This window comes from Bipolaris maydis, assembly GCF_028858645.1.
Source record: "Bipolaris maydis strain C4 unplaced genomic scaffold PSV08scaffold_4, whole genome shotgun sequence".
NCBI classification, from domain to species: domain Eukaryota; kingdom Fungi; phylum Ascomycota; class Dothideomycetes; order Pleosporales; family Pleosporaceae; genus Bipolaris; species Bipolaris maydis.
Window position 1 is genome coordinate 956,110 of NW_027093860.1, and position 18,783 is coordinate 974,892.

The window sequence follows — 18,783 nt, forward strand, 5'->3', positions numbered from 1 at the left end:
TGTGGTGGTGAACAGAGTGAGGTAGGTGGCGCTGTTTATATACACAACAGAAAGAGTGAAACCTGCTATGGCGCCATGGCAACCCGAAGATTCACTCTGAAGTCGTTTGAAACAAGACCAGATGGTTTTCTGTAAAAAGGAGCACGATAGTGGTAGATGGCAACGTACAAAGGCTGCAGTGACGAGGGCGAGTCTATGTGAGCTTACAGATGTGCAACAATTCGAGAGCCAACGACAGAGTCGGATAATTATACAAGAGAAACATATCAGGAGTATAATTCCAAAAGTCTGATAAGATCAATCCTTGTTGATATATAAGCATATTTGTCTTACGTTGGTAACGAAGGGTTGTAACAAGGTGGATGCACATACACGAATAGAACAAAGGGTGGGGTCGGGAGGGAATTTAAAGTCTACGAAGATTTCGAATGCGATTGCTTTAGAGACTGATTTCAAGCAAACTGTTTTACATTCACTCACTTCTGGTCACCCTCTCGATGCGCGTGAACACAATTTCTCCATGCAGAACGGAGTCAAAATTGCCTTATATCTATCTAGTTGAAGAAAAGTCTCAGTACATTTGGTACTTTTCACATCAATGCTTCATTGACATGAAAAAAGCACCGTTAAACCCCCATGTACATCACACATTCATTGTTTTGTCTACTTTCTTATCTTCACAAACACTGTTTTTTGATTTCCTTTTCATAATACATTACATTATGATAGACTGCACATCGCAGCATCCCAAGTGGAAATCTTCTTTTTCTAAAAGTCAAGCGGCAGTAATAGTCACGCTACCGCCCTCCAAGCCCTCCGCCATGGCTTCAACCACAATCTCTCCGGTTGCCCCAGCTTCACTCCTTACAATAGCCAGCGCCAAACCGCCGAAAGCCTTCCTGGTTGTCTCAGGGAATGGTACCAAATCTGTTGGGTCGCCGTTGTCCGTACTGACAATGACACCAGGGCCGGATGTGACCTTGAAGCTGATTGCGTGGTCGGCCGTCGGAACGAGAGTACCCTGGCTATCATGTACGGCCACAGAGATGAAAGAGAGGTCGTAGCCGTCACCGGTGATGGTAGAGCGGTCTGCAGTGATGTTGAGTGAGGCAGCAGATCCCGCTGTGACTTGCGACGCGGTTGCCCATTCTGCGCCATCCTTGTAAGTTACTACGGTGACGTTGCCGGGACTGTACTTGATGTCGTCCCAACGGAAGCGGTATTCGTATTCTGCCTTTTCCTTACGACCAGCAGAAACACCGTTTACGAAGAGTTCGGCTGCGTCACCAGAGCTGTAGACATGCACAGGAGTGGTCTCGCCAGTCCGGTCCTCTGGCCAGGTCCAGTGGGGCAGAATGTGAGCCATGGGAAGATCAGACCTCCAGCGAGATTGGTAGAGGTAGAAGCGGTCCTTCTTGAAACCTGCGAGATCGATGATGCCAAAGTAGGAGCTTCGGCTTACATTGGCGTATGGAGTGGGCTCACCAATGTAATCCCATCCAGTCCAGACAAACTCTCCTGCAACATAGGGGTGCATATCTTGCATTTGGAAGACTTTGTCCGGGGATGCAGCCCATTCCGGTGCGTAGAGATCGTAAGAGCTGATCTGGTTCGTCACAGGATCTCCGCCTTCGCCAGGTCCTCCACCGATTACAGCGCTCTTGTTGGGAGTGACAGGGAACAGGTACTTGCCACGAGAGCTGATAGTAGAAGCAGACTCGGTACTCCAAATCATCTTCTGGGGAAATGCCTTCTTGAAATCAGGAAATGAGCTTCGCCAAGAGACACCTTTGCCTTCTCCTTGGTAGTTTAGGCCAATAATATCAACGGTTGCAGCAACTCCAGTGCTTGCATTGGCATTGTTCATACCAATGGTAACTTTCCGAGTAGGGTCTTCCTCGTGAGCTATATCTTGAAGCATCTTAAGGGTTGCGGTGCCAGTAGCGTTGGATTGCTCCGGAAGCTCATTGCCAACAGACCAAGAGATGATGGAAGGGTGGTTCCGATCGCGGCGGATAAATGAACGAAGGTCAGGTTCATGCCATTCTTGGAAAATGCGATGAAAGTCGTTTTCTACCTTTGCGTAATTCCAGGTATCAAAAATCTCGTCCATGACCAGTAGGCCCATACGGTCAGCGAGATCCAGGTATCCAGGTGCTGGTGGATTGTGCGAAGTCCGGAGAGCATTGTTGCCCATCTCCATTAGAATCTCAATCTGGCGCTCTGCAGCTCGTACGTTGAAAGCAGCGCCTAGCGACCCAAGATCGTGATGGTTGCAAGACCCTTGCACGTAGGTGCGCTCACCGTTGATAAGAAGACCTTGATTTGGGTCGTATGCGACGGAACGGATACCAAAGACAGTTTCATAGGTGTCCACCTCTGTTCCGTCAATTGATACAGTAGTAATAGCAACATACTCATTGGGTTTCTGAGTTGGTGCAGGCCCCCAAAGCTTAGGGTTTGCTACTGAAACTGAACCTTTTACAGCTTGCTTCGAGTTCCCTGCCACATCGGTGTTTGCTGTTGGGAAAGTCGCAACACTATTGCCCTTGGCCGCCTTGGATGTAGGGTCGCGCTCGTAGATCTGAGTAACCACCTCAACACTCTGGCTGCTGTTGGCCTTGTTCTCAACTTCAACGACAATATCAACAGTTGCCTCGGCTTCTGAAATGCTAGGAGTAGTGATGTAGGTTCCCCATTGCGCGACGTGCACAGGATCAACAGTGACCAGCCAAACATCTCGGTAGATTCCAGCACCGGGGTACCAACGTGATGAATCCAGCTTATTGTCCAAGCGAATAGCAAGGGTGTTTGCTCCAGATTTGGCGTAGGGCGTAAGGTCTAGACGGAAAGAGTTGTAGCCAAAAGGCCACCCTCCCACAAGTTGGCCATTGAACCACACCGCAGCGTAGGCCATGGCACCTTCAACATCAAGGAAGATGGACTTTCTGGAGTCGATAATCTCAGCATCAATTGAAACTGATCGTCGGTACCATCCAATTCCGTTAATCGGCAGAAACCCTAGATCGCCAGTAACACCAGGAGCGTCGAATGTTCCTGTAATGGCCCAGTCGTGCGGTAGAGTGACTGCTTCCCAGGCTGCGTCGTCGAAGCTCGACTGCACATAGCTGGTGTTGGAGCCAGGTGCAGCGCCAGAAGGGCGTTGGTATTTATCTCCAACAATGAAGTTGTTTGCAGAGGGCATAATCCATGGCTTCAGCGTCTCGTAGCTCAGGCCATCGGGATTGGACGTGAAACGTGAGAAGCGCCAATCCGCGTTGAGAGACGAGCGCACACGGCCCGTTGAAGCCATACGCGGTTTCTTGACAACATGTGCAGATGTTGCATCGAAACAAAGCGAAAACAAGAAGCCGAGTAGGACGAATCTGTACGTTTTGTACAGAGTCCCAGATGAGCTCAACATCTTGAACAACCGGAACAGCGTTGATGAAGAACCAAGCTGCAGGATTCGTTCATCCAAGAGGCCAAATCAAAGAGTGGCGCTACCGCCGGCTATGCTGAAAAAGTTGGAGTGCAGTGGTACATCCATCGTCGGCATCGCGTCTTTTGTATGTTCGGCAAAAAGGCGCCATAGGAACGCATAGGGTGCGGGTCATCTCTTTCCGTCTCCCTGCACGTATCTCGTCACGGCCGGAAAATTGAAGAACAACAGGCCGTCTCGGCACCGGACGATAGGCTATCTGTCGAATGATGCCTAGCAAATGGTACCTATCGAGGGAAGGAAGCGGAGACTCTAAGCCGTCCCGCACTGTAACGTTGTATGCAGAGTGCGGGGTGGCTCTCTTGGCTCTGCTTAGCTCTCGCCTTGAGTTTGGCTGAGCCGGGCACAGACCTGTATTTTGTGAAGTCTTACCCAAAAGGACCTTGACAAGTGAAGATCCTTGTTGTCGCTTGCCGGTTGATGGATGATATCAAGAACGTGACGTCGTGCGCTAACCCCAAAATCGACTTCGATCCGCTTGCTGTCACCTTCCCGCTACGTGAGAGAAACCGTTACTCGAGATTGTGTTTTTCGGAACCCACATTTTCCTGCTTTCGGTGTGGTAAGCTACAGTGGTGGTTATAGCATAATCTTTGAGAGACGTGGTTCGATTGAGAAGGAGTGCCGACGGCCGAGTGCTCCACAGCTCCGATTAACTAGCCGCGATAGGATATCAGTCAATCCACTCGACTTGCTCGACGAGATAGCGCCAAATATGGGTGTCTGTTCTATTAATCCTGCAATGCGTTAAATGTCTCAGTGGACTAGAAAATCGCAAGGCTCTAAGTGAATGAGTAACGCCAAGCACGACAGCCAGAATATAGTTGTCCATGCATCTACGACATCAAACCGTCTAATCTCAATTATTTGTATTATTTCTGCCGCTTAAAACCCTGGAAATTGAATAGTAGCATCGAATCATGCTGTACGTATTCACCGTACCAATGCGCAAAAGTAGTCGAGCGCACGCCGCATCGGACGCCAGAAACAGCGTAGCCTCCACGTACCACCTCTTTATTCCCAATGAAAAGATCGTGCCACGATGCAGAACTCGAGGTCCATTAAGGATCGGAAATTATCACAAGCTGAGGCTTCGATGTTCGTGGTATATATGATCATTGGAACCTGGGAATCAGGATGCTGAGTCCATCCGCGATTTGATGTGTACATATTTTCGAGGTTTGGTCCTCTGGACTATATGTGAATAGGTCGAGAAAATAGACCATGGTAGGTGTTTTCGCATTCTATAACATGTGTTTCCAAAAATTGGCATCTTATCAGGCAGCGGGCTGGGAAAATTGCTTGCGCCGTGCCGAGCCGTGCAATTACCATTGACTGCAGAGTACAGGCTATTTCATCTCACTTGGTTTCTCCAAGTGAGATTTGCCTCGACTACTCTCAGACATACATAGCTCCAATACCGTGTTGCAAAAGGGGAAAACGGCAACACTAGAGCGAAGTATGTGCATACAAAATAGCGGTGAGCTGAAGGCGCAGTAAGTGCAATAAGAATTTTATATTGCAGAAGCCAGCAGCTTGGATCCGAGAAATTCGACGGCAGGCGATTTTATGATCAAAATCGTACAATCAAATGGGAAGTTCGGCGCTTGTTTGTTTCTCGTGAGATCCCGACAAGAAGAAGACCCTACGTCCTCAGGTGGTGAGAAGTTATGCTGTTTCTCATTAGGCTTTAACACTGTTGAAAGCACGAGAAATGATGAAACTCCCCTCAGGCCGTGTAATCTCATGATCCTTGTAAACTGTAATATGAAAGCGGGAATACAAATCAGGAATTAGGTTTATAGATACCAAAGGTACTCTGGCGAGCCTGAATGGCCCAATTACAAATCTTCACATAAGTCTCTCGAAGTCGAGTAGTCGGAGGTGGAGGCAAGCCTGTCTTAATTATAATACGAAGGCCTTAATCAAGTCCCGTATCCTTCATCATCGTCATCTGCAACTCGAAGTTCCACCAGACAAATATTAATTGGTCCTCAAACGCCATCATCATGGAAATCCAGGCAATCTTCCTCCTATTGGCCGCCAGTGTCTTCGCCGGTGGCTCCGGCTGGGTGACTACCATCACGGAAGAACGCATTTTCGCACGCTGATTGCCTGAAATTCAGGAATGCTACAAGAGATCTGAGAAATTTAGAAATGACCACGCTGAGCTGCCCGAAGGCATGGATCCGGACTATATCTTCAGCTACTGTCCAGAAGCGAACGGATGTTGCGCCAATGGCAAAACGTGGTACCCCTGCAATAGTGTAAGTTGAGTCTACTTGGTGGCTATGCGATGCACTGATGATTTGCAGACATGTGTGCCGGGAAATTCCTGTATTGGATTTAATAACACTGCTTTTTGCTAGGGTTGTGATGAGCTGGGAGCCTAGATAGCATTGCTTTGGATCTGCTGAGTTAGCTGATAACTTCCAAGAGTATTTAATGGGCGTATTTGGTCACAGTGTGCCTGTGCATACAGTGGTGTGATAAGTGGCAGTGGCTAGCTGGAGTAGAGTAGTAAATCAGTCTCCACCTTTAGAATCATTTTTCCTGATTTTCTTTATTAATACTAATCTAATCAGAAAGCTTGATATTAGTAGAAAAGAAATAGGAACAATGATTCTAAAGGTGGAGACCTGTTCGCTAAACCAGCTTTACTGAAGAATTACTAATAACTCTGTATGTAGAGAGGTAACGCAAACCAACACTCTAAAAAGTTCTAATTTCAAAACTATAATATCCACTACCGTTTACACTGCCAAAGTATACTGATACAATCAATCTGCTAAGAAATAATACACCAATACTATACTTCTCTCAGCCATCCTCCGGCTTGTGATTATTTAGAGTTTCCCTTCTAGTAAGTGTCACTCCGCTGCTGACGTCTATTTCTCCGTAGCCGATGTTAAATGAATCAGCACTAAACACAATTATTGTTCGAACCTTAATTTGGGCATTAAGACAGCAGTTAGCTCCAGGTTCTTGCGGGGACCTCTGGACAAAACTCAGGAGTCTATTAACCCTTTCCCTTTGAGCGTAAAATAGAGACAGCAATGAACCACAGTTATTTACTATGTTTACTTATCCGCACGCTATGTACACTATGCAATTAACTATGCTAAATTAGATATCTTGATAACAATATGTGCTGACTAGCTAATAGAGTTCATTCAACACTTATAGTATATCCTGGCGATAGCTCCTTGTGCACATGAGTCTTTAGGTTATTGCCGGTTCCGCCACCTAGGAATAGGGGTTCGGCTTCACTAACAACACAGTAATATCTAATTTTGTCGCTAATAAGCTTTCTAAGAGACTAACAAGTGGTGTGCAAAGCATATATATACACTTGTCTTAGCCTTTGCAATCTAGTTAACTACCGTCATCTGTTTCTCTAGATAATCTAGTTTGTATTCACCCCACTGCATCACTATATTAAACTCGTTTTCTACAATGAATCTCTACTCATAGCTTTACTTCTTGGTACTCTCGGCTCGCAAGATGTTAGCGCTGCTGCTCACTGCTACGTTCTTTATGCAGCTCAATGGTGGTGCTGCGAAAGTTATTTCGAGAAGAACGGAATTCCTTGTCGCAAATATGGGGATGGGTGTGTATTTGTTGAAGGAGCTAATATCCCTGGCTTGAATGAATTACAATACTCTGATTGCTCGGATCAGTGTCGACAAAAATTCGGTGCGAAGTGGAACTATTGCTTAAGAAACATGTAAGAGAATTAGATCTATCTGATTCTATATAGGTGGTAACGCAACTTATAAGCATAGCTCTCTATCGTGCATAATCTTGTTAGAGTCTGTTTAGTTTTGCTACCTATAGTGTGCCGGTGCAGAGGGTTACTAGTGACTCTTGTGCCAGAACTATAGGTTGGGCTGATGAGTATAAGAAAGGAACTTTTGTATTCGAAAGAACCTTATACAACATTTTAGTTCAAGGTTACAATATAGTACGTGCAGACCTAGGGTACTAGGTGCAAGTTTAGGTAATTATAAAGTTTAACTACCCAAAAATATCCTATTTACTCCCCAAACGATAAATCTTCGGCGGGTGGATTAGCAGTCAGGTAGGTGATCACTGGTGAATCCCCGCTGTTATATGTTTTTGTTTATGTTTTTTGCTTTGGCAACATAGCGTTTTTAGCAAGTATTCACAAGATACTTGCCAAAAACAGGAGAATGCAACCAATATGTTGCCAAATCGGATGTTGTGAGTTCAAGATACAAGAAGTAGACTAGTGTCATTGTAGAATAGTTATCAATCTTTGAGCGGCTTTTAGCAGGTATATTTGCCTCTATTAAAGATATGTTTTTTTAAAGATATTGCCTTGTGGAGATTACTTCTTATCTTCCACAGCTTTTGGGCTGCAAAATCAGCAACTATTACTCAGGACGTAGTAACGCATCGTACCTCAGCTCATAACAAATTCAGTCAACCCACTTTTCTCCCCAAAAAGTATCTCACATGTACAAAAACCATGTCAAACTTGACCACTCGTCCTAAACCACTACGTGCGAATAGCCCCAGTACAACACGCATCTAAATTTACCTACCCCTCACTCTAAGCGGGGGACGCCAAAGGCCTCCCCACTCAGTACGCTAAGCCCCAACCGTCCAGGGTCCTTCTTGGCACCGAACGTCACATCTTGGTTCATTCATGCGTCCAGTCCTGCGTCCAAACCCCCAATCCAAATCAAATCTTCCACACCTACAAGTCTGCCTGAGACTAAGCCTCGCCTCTAGCTTCTACGTGCCTGCATAAAAACTCCGACAAAACCCTTGCAGACGCCCAACACCACTTGAACCCGACCCAGCCCGACCAGCCAGCACACAACCACCCCCCCCGTCCCACAAGCCCAAAATGTCCGCCTACGAACGTGAACAACAAAACGACTCGCGCCTCGATGAACTCGCATCCAAAGTCTCTGCGCTGCGCGGCGTAACAGTCGACATATACGACAGCGCACGCGACCAGCATGTTCTCGACAACACCGTACGTCTCTTTTCCTCATTCCCTCACCCCCCTTACACACCCTTCGCCATACCCTCACCTCTTGCTTTTCATGCCTGTGCCGCCTTCCCGCCTAAACATGTGAATAATTACTGATATGTCTTTTTGCAACATACAGAACGAAACCTTCTCCAACATGGCCACATCCCTCAAAGGCTCAGCAAGTCGACTGACGCGCATGGCGGCGTCGGGGAACAAAGTGGCGATATTCAAGCTGAGTGGCATGATTGTTGCGGCGTTTGTGGTACTGTATTGGATTTGGCATTTGATCTTCTGAGCGGAATGCGAATCCGATTGCGACAAAACCAAGATGATTGTGTCAGAAGAGGCGGCGGAAGGACAGGCGTGGGTGTCTGAAGAGCAGGAAGGTGGATACGGTATTTTTTTCATGTCCAGACACGAGGCTTGAGACAATAGGATGGGTCGGTGTGAAGGGCTGGTTGGGGTAATTACGCGTTTCGCTGCAGACGACCACGAGACCGAGTTGAGCATAGGAAAAGGGGGTCGAGATTAGGTTGAGGGTGGAAGGGAGCATGATTCATCATGTGTATTGATTTATTGTTATTGGGTTGGGGACATGGGGCATGTCAGTCAATTCCTTGCATATGCGGCGTTCATGGTTGCAAGGGAAAGCGATGGGAGCATTTGATCTTTTTTCTGATATACAAGTTCAAAAGATTTCTATAAGCAATTATGTATAACATGCATATTACGCTCTCGATTCGGCATTGATTTGCAAACCTCGACTGTAATAGCTCGTACAAACTTCTCAATATATGACAACTTACTCCCAAACATTGGAGAACAAATCATCGCTCGTGCCACCAAATCCTCCTGCGGGCTTGCTTTGGGTAGTGGTAGTGTTGGAGGTTGTCGTGGGTGCAGCACTGCTCCAACCACCAAAGTCGTCATCCTGCGTCACTTTAGGTGCGTTCCAGCTAGTCGTTGTTGCCTGCGCGGTGGATGTGGTTGCTGCAGGCTGGCTAGGCGCGGACGATGCCCAGACGTCATTACCACTCCAGGCATCCATGTTTGAGAACCCTGAGTAGTTGACCGCTGGTGCAGCAGGCGTAGACTTTGTAGCAGGAGCAGGCGCGGGTGAAGAGAGGTTGAATGCCGAGTTGGCGGGCGGCGATGCTATTGGCGGTGAGGTAACTTGTGGTGCAGGCGCGGAAGGCATGGAGAGATCAAGGAGGTCGGCCATACCAGACGCTGCCGGAGCTGCAGGCTTGGATGGCGCAGGTGAAGAAAAGGCACTAAAGTTGCTCGCTCCTCCGGCAGGGCTCATGGTACGACTCTGTGGAGCAGGCTTTGAATCAAAAAAGTTGCCGCCGCCACCAAACATGTTAGAAGAAGATGACGATGCGGGTGGTGATTTTTTGCTCGAGAAGCTATCCAGACCAGAAAATGGTGAGGGCTTAGGGGCAGGAGCAGCGTTGAAGGACAAGCTGCTGAATGCATCGTTCATACCGCCAAACGATGACTGCTGTGGTGATGCCTGTGCCTGGGATGATACGAGTCCACTAAAAGAGTCTTGACGAGCATGCTGTTGTGGCTGAGGCGCTGCCGCGGGCTTTGCAGCATACAAAGACAGGATCGACTGCTTGAGGTCTGGTCTTGAGGGTGCAGCCGTAGTAGCAGGACCTGTGCTGGATGGACGAGCGGGTGCAGCAGAGGATCCTCCGCCGAGAAAGTCGAGGCCTAGCAATGAATCTCCTGCTTTGTGCTGTTTCGGGGGCGCTGGTTCTGCCTTTGGGGGTGGTCGTGCAGCAGCTGGCGGTCCAGTGCTCGGTCGCTCGGGAACTGGATCATCCCCAAAAAGGTCGATAACAGGCTGCTGTTGTGCCTGTCGCTGAGGGGGCGGGGCACGGCCGGAGCCTTGTGCCAGGCGTTGCGAGGCTGAGCGTTCTATTTGTACCTTCTCCTGCACCTTACTCAATGGCTAGGGTTGCTGTTAGTCCTTGTCTTCAAGGGGGCTTGCTCATACTGACCACATCATCATCGTCACTGTCCAGAGTGGAAGGATCCGGCATGGGCCCATCCATAACCCAGCGTTTTGATTCATACTTTGTACGGATAAAGTTCTCAATCTTGGCCTCGGATGGAACGTGGCCAGGTGCCAGTTTCGATTCCCAGTATTTGTTGGCTCGCGCATTTCCCCATTTCAATACACTCTCGAGTTGTTCGTCAGTCCAGGTATCGAGGTCAACCGACTTGACCCTGCTGATATGCGTTCCCATGCCGCGGTGTATGCCCGAACATCGAATGCATATGAAGACGCCCAGATTCCAGCTTGCCCATCGTGGGTCTGCGAAAGTGTTAGCTGGCGCAGGCCACAATGGCACACGAGTCTTACGCTTGTTCCGCTTGCAGTCTGAGCATGTCTTGTTGCCTTCGAGCTTTACCAAGTTCTTCAGTGTGGCGCGATTCTGCTCCGCCCGGTCGGCGGCAGGGTTGGGCCGTCGTGACATTGTGGGGTAAGTGATTGTGTGCGGAGACTAGGTGCAGATTGCGGAATCGTAGACTCGGCGCGTGGTAGGGTGGAAGAAAAGCAGTATCTCGCGAGTGCACGTGTCAACGTCGAGAAAGGTGGTTGAGTGGGGATTGGGCTGTTTCATTCGTGCCTGAAGCGTTTGGTGTGCCCTAACAATGACGCTCGGCTTGGCACCGCATCCCACCATCCCCTCCTATGTGACGAGAATTACTTTTATACGCTCTGCCTATGAGTGCCACATTTTGGGCAGCAATTGGTTGCCGGGCGATCCACATGTTGAATCATGGGTGGATTGGTCATAACAGGGGCTGCCCTGTTAGAAAGAAGTCATTGGATTAGTGCTTGTAAACGCCTGCCCCGGGTATCGCCAATGTGGTATGCTATACTATAATACATGCGCTGACCGTTAATTACTTTGCTGACTACATGCAGCAACAACGTCTAGGCGGGGCGAAACCGCCAGTCGTCCCAGTCCTCGTCATCCGACTCGCTTTCTTCATCTTCTTCATTCTGAGGAGCTGCTGGCTCCTGGTTTTGTACATCGCCTGGCCGTCCAGACACGGACCGCAGCGCCTCTCTCTGCTCCCGTAGCCTCTTAACCCTCTCTTCGAGTCCTTCCATTTCCTCAAACTCGTCCTCGAGAGCCCGCGCAGCATCTTCCTTCTCCCCCTCCATTTCTTCGTCCCTCTTGGCGCGTTGTGCACTCTGATCTTCTCGCACTTGGGCAGCAAGCTGGGCAGCTGTCATGGGTGCTGCCTCTATGACGGCACCTGAATAGGCGGACTTGGCCGGCTGTGGGGTCGGCTTCTCTTTGCTCATTTCGGTCATGAAGGCATCGAGCTCTGCTTGTGCAGCAGCATCGAGTGGTGGGTCTACGGGCGCGGGAGGCTCGGGGGGTGGGATGTCTGCTACTGTTGGGCTCTCTTCTACTGGGATAGGCGCGACTTGGTCGTTGTCGTTATCGTTGTCGTCGTTTGTCACGCCCGCATCGAAGAAACCGGCCGGAACGCCTGCCTCCTCCTCGGTTCGTGTACGCTTCTTCTCCTCTCCGCCCTGATCAGGAGCCTTCCGCTTCTTCGCTGTCGGTGCTGCTGCGGGTGCCGGAGACTGCTTCTGGGGCTTCTGGGCCTGCTGGCGTGCTGCACGTTGTTGTCGCAAGAGGGTTCGGGCGTCGGCCATTGTTTGCCGGGGATGGTTGCAGAGTCTACGTTGGTAATGAAGCAGTCGGATTGCTGTCAATCGACGTGGTTTGGTACAGTCCTGTCGCGCTTCAGCAAAACAGCTTGTCCAGCTTGTCCAGCCACGCAAAGGGTCCAGGTCGCTACTAGTGGCTGGGATTACGGCAGCCAAGACATCGGCAAAACGCAGCGTCCAAGCTCCACTCCACTGTCTCCTCACTGACACCACCCATCCCGACACCACACGACACACCGCGCCTCTGTCCGGCAATCCATTCACCATCTCCTACTGCCTCGCACTGCGCTCGCATACAAGCGCATACACCAGGGGCATCTTCCCATCCGCCATTGTCGTCTCTGTCGCGCCGGTTGCTGGTGCGCCGTCGGCTCCGTCCACGGGAGACACGCGCACGAGAAAGCTGCGACTCATATTCGGCAGGCTCGTCTCGCATCGCGGCTCCAGTCTGTACAAGCAGACGGGATACTTGTTGCTCTCTCTTTGACTAGTTAGTAGCCGGCTCGTACGGCGTGTCCGCTGGCCCGCCACGCCACGCGCAGGGCAGGATTGGGGCTTCCGTAGAGACTTTTTCTTTGAATCTTGTTGCGCACATAGCATAAGCTGCATTCGTGGTATCGTCTATTCTTTGAAGCCCATCACCCGTGTCCACCACCATGTCCGGTAAGCAGACACCATCTACACGCGCCCGTACAAGCTCCTCGTCGCGCACCCCGCACACCGCACGCGCGTGCACAACAACCTCTGAGCTGCATGCTCATGCCAATGCTCATGCCGATGCTGATGCTGATACCGCTGCCACAGATGAAATCAGGCGCTCCGGCCGCGCCAACAAAGGCCACCATACAAAGAACCAAGACGCGCTCGACGAGCCCGCTGCTGCCGCTCCCGCTACTCCCGCTACTCCTGCTGCTGCTCCTGTCGCTGCCCCAAAGTCCAAAGCAACCCCAGCGACTGAGAAGAAAGGACAAGCTCATAGTAAGAAAGGAAATGCAAAGGGTCCCTCTCAGCGCGCTCGGTCGACGCAATCGGCCGATGCGGAGGAAGAGGACGACGATGAGGAAGAGGAGGACGCCATCATCCGATGTGTGTGCGGTGACCAGCGCGACATTCGCGGACGGCAAATGATTTGTTGCGACAGCTGTACAGCCTGGCAGCACAACAAGTGCCTCGGCCTACCCGAGGGCGATTTCTGGGAGGGTAAGGACTACTACTGCGAGCAATGCAAGCCCGAAGACCACGTCGAGTTGTTGGCTGCCATGGCCCGTGGCGAGAGGCCGTGGGCGCGCAAGAAGGGCTCCAAACCCAAGCCTCGCGCCAGCGACGTCAAGCCGGATGCCCCGTCTGAGAAGGCAGTGACGCCTCAACAGTCTACACCTTCACAACCTCAGGCAGCTCCTGTTGAAGCCACTACTCCTACTCCTGCTCCCATCACAGTGCCCACCCCAGAAGCTTCCAACGGACATGCCGAACCAAAGGTACGCCCTCTTAATCCCATTGTTATGACCTCCATTCACAAACACAAGCAGGGCATCAAGAGTCAGCCGCAGTCTCCTCTCGGCGAAAAACGCCGCCATGACGCGGCCCCAGAAAAGGCCAACGCAAGCAAGAAGCGCAGAAAGTCGAGCCATCATGAAGCCAAGACGGAGCCGCGAGACCCATTGGCCACGGACATTGATGCCCTTCCTCAGAACCAGAAGGCTGTTGCAGAGAAGCTATGCGAAACCCTGGCACCCTTGATTACTTCTGCCTCGGACACCAGGGGATACCGCATCCCAGACGGTGAGACTGCCAAGTCTCTTGCTTCCAAGTATACCCTTCAAATGTGCCATGCTGCTTTCAACCTGTATGGCGAGCCTACTGGCGGATCCTCGCCATACTTTGGCAAAATGCGTACCATCATGTTCAATGTCAAGAAGAACACCGTTCTTGTAGATCGTCTGTTATCAGGAAATCTCAAGGCTGAGGATCTTGTGAGCATGGAAGCCGAGGAGATGGCGAGTGAAGACAAGCAACGCGAGTACGCGGCCATGCGAGAAGCGGCTGAGAAGCAAATGATTCTGACCGAAGAGACTGGACCTCGGCTGCGTAAGACACACAAGGGCGAGGAGATTGTTGGTGAAGACAACTTCGAGAACGATGACTTCAAGGAGCCCACTCAACGGGAGCGGGATAGTATTACGGAAGACGCAGTGGTACATTCGCCCGTGGCCGTGCCCCCATCCGAGAGCCCTGCTGCGCCAAGACAATCTGAGGCGGAAACACCCCAGCACGATGGCTTGCGACGAGCATCGACCAATTTTGATATCAACTCTGTCTTCGACAAGGTCCGTTCGCCGCAGCACGACCAGCAAACCTTCCTTCACCGCCGCCGCAGCTCCATGCATACACAAGACAAGCCTCAGAGCGCTGTAGATGATGCAGACGTTGACCGACTGCTCAAGGACGAAGATAACGACGTCGAAATGTCAGGCTACTCGTCTGATCCAACAGTCTGCTGGCAAGGCTCCATCAACATGCAGTCTATGGAACCGTTTGATGCTGTTGCCCGGTTCGTTGCAGGCGGCGACTTTGGCCAGGTCGTACCCTGGGAAAAGCTTCTGACCCACATTGTGGCAATCCAAGGACGTATTGAGAGTTCAAAGGGAAACGACTATATCCAGAGTATCGGACACACAGAGAGCCACGAAGTTTCTATTCTCGCCGTTAGCCCTGTCACCACCGAAGGACGCACAGTAATGGACCATCTCTACGAATACTTCCACTCGCGTGGCAGGTGGGGTGTGGTACCTGTTGAAGGCAACGACATACTTCGAGATCTTTATGTGATTCCCATTGAGGAGGGCGGAAGCAACCTTCCTCCCTTTATCGACATGCTGGAGTACTGCACCATTGAGACACCTCGCAAGGAAAACATGCTATTACTAGCCCTCGTAGCCAAGCTACCAGAGCTCAAGCCCCAACATCCGCCAACTGAACACTTTGAGCGATACCCAGCTCATGAGGCCGCAACAGGTCCAATCGCGCAGCCCGCTTTTGGCGGTGGCCCCAGTCCATCACCGATGACCAATCCTCACGCGCCGCAATTCTCACCGGTCAGCGCAGCCTACCCGCAGTATGGCAACCCATTCGCACCACCACAGGCGAACATGGTGCCCAACCCACAACCTCCGATGCCCATGCATACACCACCACACCACCAGATCCCGAAAGCGCTCGAGATTCTCGGTCCCTACATTGACGCGCCCGTCATTGTCACTATCCTGACTTCAAACCTGTCACAGAACGCAGTCGTCTCAGAATTGCAAATGATCAACCTGAGGCATATTGTTGAAACTGTGCCAGAAGCGCGGGACAACATTGCCGTGCTGACGAATCACTTGCAGTCCAAGACAGAGGCAAATCGCCAACAACAGCACGCCTAGCCATCAGGGCCTTTGTAGGACAATAACTGTGCGCAAATGGCATGACTTTTACGGAAATACACACGCACTGAGCGTTCGAGTGTGTAGCGTGTTGTATGATACAAAGGAAGTGGGGTGATTTATCAAAGGTCGCTGGCGCTTTGGGTGGTAAACATCTGTATTAAGTTTTGTCAGGGATCAGCCCTGCGTGGCGTTCCGTGGCGGCGGCGATGAGGGTGGGTGGGCTTTTTATGATTTCATCGGTATATTTTGTTGATACCCATATGTGGTGTTTTGTGTTGTTTCGCTCCTTTTTTGATTAAAAATGGGTTTTCGGTTCACTGGTAGCTTTGTATCTGCATGTCCACTCTTCCACGCCATGACTCTTGCAAGTGAGGGGTTTTTTCCATGTGAAATGATGCGGGTGATCGCTGATCGAAAGGATTCCAACTAGTTTCGTCCGTTGCGTTGTTGGTGTAATGTTAACACGACAAATCGCAGTCTTGGCTCTTGCACGACCGGTTATTTTATTCTAGACTAGAACGGCAAATCCCGTCTTGGGGTCTCGACTACAATCTAAGATCTACATAGATTTCCGGACGAATGTCCGACTCGACAGGAGCAGGGAGGTGTACAAGATACGAGTCAGAAAGAGAACCCAATCGGAACTTTATGATCATCATCACCGTCATCATTCCTTTTTCTTCTTCATCTTTATCTCCCGTAGCGAAAAAAAAAGGCGCCTTGTTCGCCGATTAAGTATTTTCCGCTTCAAAGTGACCCACCCCTCCCACGTGGGACGCGCATTAGTAAAGTTTACTTACCCAGAAAACCATCCAATCTCATCCCCTTTCTCCAACTTTTTTGCTTTTCTCTCAACCATCAAACCACCAGAAACCTAGACTCTTGGCCTACACCTCTAGCTAGGTACTATGCCATCTTCTTGTCATTCCCGGATCTTATTATTCCCACAGACTTGGCCCGCCACGTGGCAAATCCAAGGGTCCAAAAGTTCACAGACTACTTAGCTTATCTAACCCTGCAAAAATAAAAATGCGAATAAGAATGCGAAGAAAGAGGGCAAGAAAAAAAAGCACAGTCCAGCGACGAATGACGAGTTGTCCACCGCTACTTTGGCCTTATACCTGCGTATGGGGCATCCATGCGCGGGAGATGCCGAAAGAGAGGGAGATGTGTGGAGAAACCGAATGCGAAGCAGAATGCGACTAACCTACCTTGGGAGTGTGTAGTGTAGTGTGCCAGTTACCCAAATGCGGAATGTGCAGCGCTCCGCCCACCCCCAAGCATTTCCTTTGGGTGTGAACCTCGCAACAAGCTCCCAAGAAACGAATTTTGTCAGACAAGAAAAATTCCTTCCTCATGTTAGCATGCAAATTTTGATTTAGAGTTGAGGTACAATGACGCCACAAAATCGATAACTCAGGAATCGAATGGTACGATTTTTTTTGGGGGGGGGGGGGGGGGTAGAAGTAACATGAAGTAAACATTTTAACTTGATCTGGTAATTCCAAATTGACTAGATGCGGCATTTGAGGTTAGACTAGAGAAGGCACGACGTTACATTTCCAACGCAACCGACTTGTTAGACTAGGCGGCACACTAATGATGCGAATACGAAGACTGAAATCGATGGGTGAGTGTTAGGATGAGGGAAAGATACCGCATGGGGAAAGTGTGGCTGATGGGAAATTGGGGGAGAAGGAGACGGATGTGGCGGGAGGGCCGCGGGTACGAGGGTGGAGCTAGTGTGGGATGGAGGGTGGAGATGAAGGAGCACCTGGTGAGGTAAGTGGAGGTGTGTATGGATGAGCTAGTGTGTGTGAATGAGAATGCGAGACAGTGATCGATGGATTTGCGTAGAACAGACGAAGGACTGCCCTTTGCGGTAGTTTTCTCGTAGACGATCCGTACGAAAGCGAACGGACGTGCTGAAGTGGAGGGGAAATACGTCAAGCTAGTGGTTGTCTGGAATGAGAATGCGAGACAGTATTCGACGGGAATATGCTAGGGAGATGAAAGACTGCCTTTTGCGGCAGTTTCCTTGGTGTAAATCTGTTGGAAAGCGAAAATGCACGTGCGGACGTGGAGAGATAGACGCACGTGGATTAGAGAGATACAAGCACCAGCTAGCGGCTGTGCGTAAAAGAGAATGCGAGGCAGTGATCGATGGAATATGGGCAGAAAGATGAAGGACTGCCATATGCGGCAGTCATCGAATGCGGATCGATGCGAAAGCCAATGAGAATTTTGGACAGTATGGATATGCGCGTGGATCAGAAAGATACAAGCACCAGTTAGTGGCCGTTGCGTAAAAGAGAATGCGAGTACAGTAAGCAACGGAAGACGTGTGAGAATGCAAAGACTACCGCATGCGGCAGTTGTGACGTGTAAGACAATGGTATCAAAAGCGAAATGGACGTGCTGAACTGTGGGGAGATACGCACGTGGATTAGAAATGTTTGAGCACAAACTAACGGGTATCTGTGAAAGAGAATGCGAGTGCAGTAATCAACAGTAAACGCGTGGTACGATGATACACTACCGCATACGGTAGTTATCTCGAATGCAATGATACAAAAGTGAGATGGGCTTTCTAGACTGTAGGGATACCCCACGTGGGAGTATAGAGATACACGTACGCCCAGACTAGTGGCTTTCTGTGAAAGAGAACCCGAGTACAGTGTTCCACGGCACAAAGACATGAACTACCCTTTGCGGCAGTCATCTCGCATACGCACGAACTAGGGGTTTATGCGTGAAAGAGAGTGCGAGGCCAGTGTTCAACGGCAGATGCGTAGTACGACAAAGACCTACTGTATGTAGTAACTGTCATGCATAAAGACACCAGGGTACGAGGTCCAGAAATGCGAATGCGAACACAGTGATCGATGGATGTTTGTTATATGAATGTACTAACTTTATGGAGTAAATAGCACAGTCAGTAGTGATATGCATTATGTAAAGACGCGGGTTTGGACACAAAGAGAGGATAGGTGTACTGTGATCTGCAGTAATATCATTTCAAAGTGTTGAGATTCAATCGCATTGCGTCCAGGAGAATTCCTTTATGATAGCTAAGATACTTTGAAATTTTAGAAGCAATATGTCCGAAAATCTCTTCCATCGATTCGAAACATGCAGT

The 18,783-nt window shown here is 49.9% G+C and overlaps 6 protein-coding genes across 6 annotated transcripts; 3 read left to right on the forward strand and 3 right to left on the reverse strand.

Moving 5' to 3' along the window:
• Positions 1–535: 535 nt before the first annotated feature.
• PSV08DRAFT_219504 (glycoside hydrolase) lies at positions 536–3,424 on the reverse strand (the record flags this gene model as incomplete). Its single annotated transcript, XM_014223932.2, has 1 exon — positions 536–3,424. One exon carries the CDS (start codon positions 3,422–3,424, stop codon positions 776–778), a length of 2,649 nt encoding a protein of 882 aa, XP_014079407.1. The 3' UTR covers positions 536–775.
• Positions 3,425–5,511: 2,087 nt separating this feature from the next.
• PSV08DRAFT_349508 (uncharacterized protein) lies at positions 5,512–5,871 on the forward strand (the record flags this gene model as incomplete). Its single annotated transcript, XM_014223933.1, has 3 exons — positions 5,512–5,574; positions 5,629–5,769; positions 5,818–5,871. 3 exons carry the CDS (start codon positions 5,512–5,514, stop codon positions 5,869–5,871), a joined length of 258 nt encoding a protein of 85 aa, XP_014079408.1.
• A 2,321-nt stretch (positions 5,872–8,192) lies between these two features.
• Positions 8,193–9,166, forward strand: PSV08DRAFT_33888 (uncharacterized protein). The gene is made up of 2 exons (XM_014223934.2): positions 8,193–8,510; positions 8,647–9,166. The coding sequence occupies exons 1-2, from the start codon at positions 8,379–8,381 to the stop codon at positions 8,803–8,805; spliced, it is 291 nt and encodes a 96-aa protein (XP_014079409.1). The 5' UTR covers positions 8,193–8,378; the 3' UTR covers positions 8,806–9,166.
• A 146-nt stretch (positions 9,167–9,312) lies between these two features.
• Positions 9,313–10,999, reverse strand: PSV08DRAFT_175624 (uncharacterized protein; the record flags this gene model as incomplete). The annotated part of the gene is made up of 3 exons (XM_014223935.1): positions 9,313–10,470; positions 10,520–10,836; positions 10,885–10,999. The coding sequence occupies 3 exons, from the start codon at positions 10,997–10,999 to the stop codon at positions 9,313–9,315; spliced, it is 1,590 nt and encodes a 529-aa protein (XP_014079410.1).
• Positions 11,000–11,311: 312 nt separating this feature from the next.
• PSV08DRAFT_360659 (uncharacterized protein) lies at positions 11,312–12,311 on the reverse strand. The gene has a single exon (XM_014223936.2). It carries the CDS (start codon positions 12,199–12,201, stop codon positions 11,464–11,466), a length of 738 nt encoding a protein of 245 aa, XP_014079411.2. The 5' UTR covers positions 12,202–12,311; the 3' UTR covers positions 11,312–11,463.
• A 561-nt stretch (positions 12,312–12,872) lies between these two features.
• PSV08DRAFT_408527 (SPOC domain-containing protein) lies at positions 12,873–15,641 on the forward strand (the record flags this gene model as incomplete). Its single annotated transcript, XM_014223937.1, has 2 exons — positions 12,873–12,879; positions 13,021–15,641. The coding sequence occupies 2 exons, from the start codon at positions 12,873–12,875 to the stop codon at positions 15,639–15,641; spliced, it is 2,628 nt and encodes an 875-aa protein (XP_014079412.1).
• Between the last annotated feature and the right edge of the window lie 3,142 nt (positions 15,642–18,783).

What these genes read in the sequence shown, in the direction of transcription:
- PSV08DRAFT_360659 (XM_014223936.2), bottom strand. Translation starts at nt 12,201, where the DNA reads ATGGCCGACGCCCGAACCCTCTTGCGACAACAACGTGCAGCACGCCAG.
- PSV08DRAFT_33888 (XM_014223934.2), top strand. Translation starts at nt 8,379, where the DNA reads ATGTCCGCCTACGAACGTGAACAACAAAACGACTCGCGCCTCGATGAA. An exon ending in AGCATGTTCTCGACAACACC is followed by an intron (nt 8,511 to 8,646) that starts GTACGTCTCTTT and finishes TGCAACATACAG; the next exon opens with AACGAAACCTTCTCCAACAT.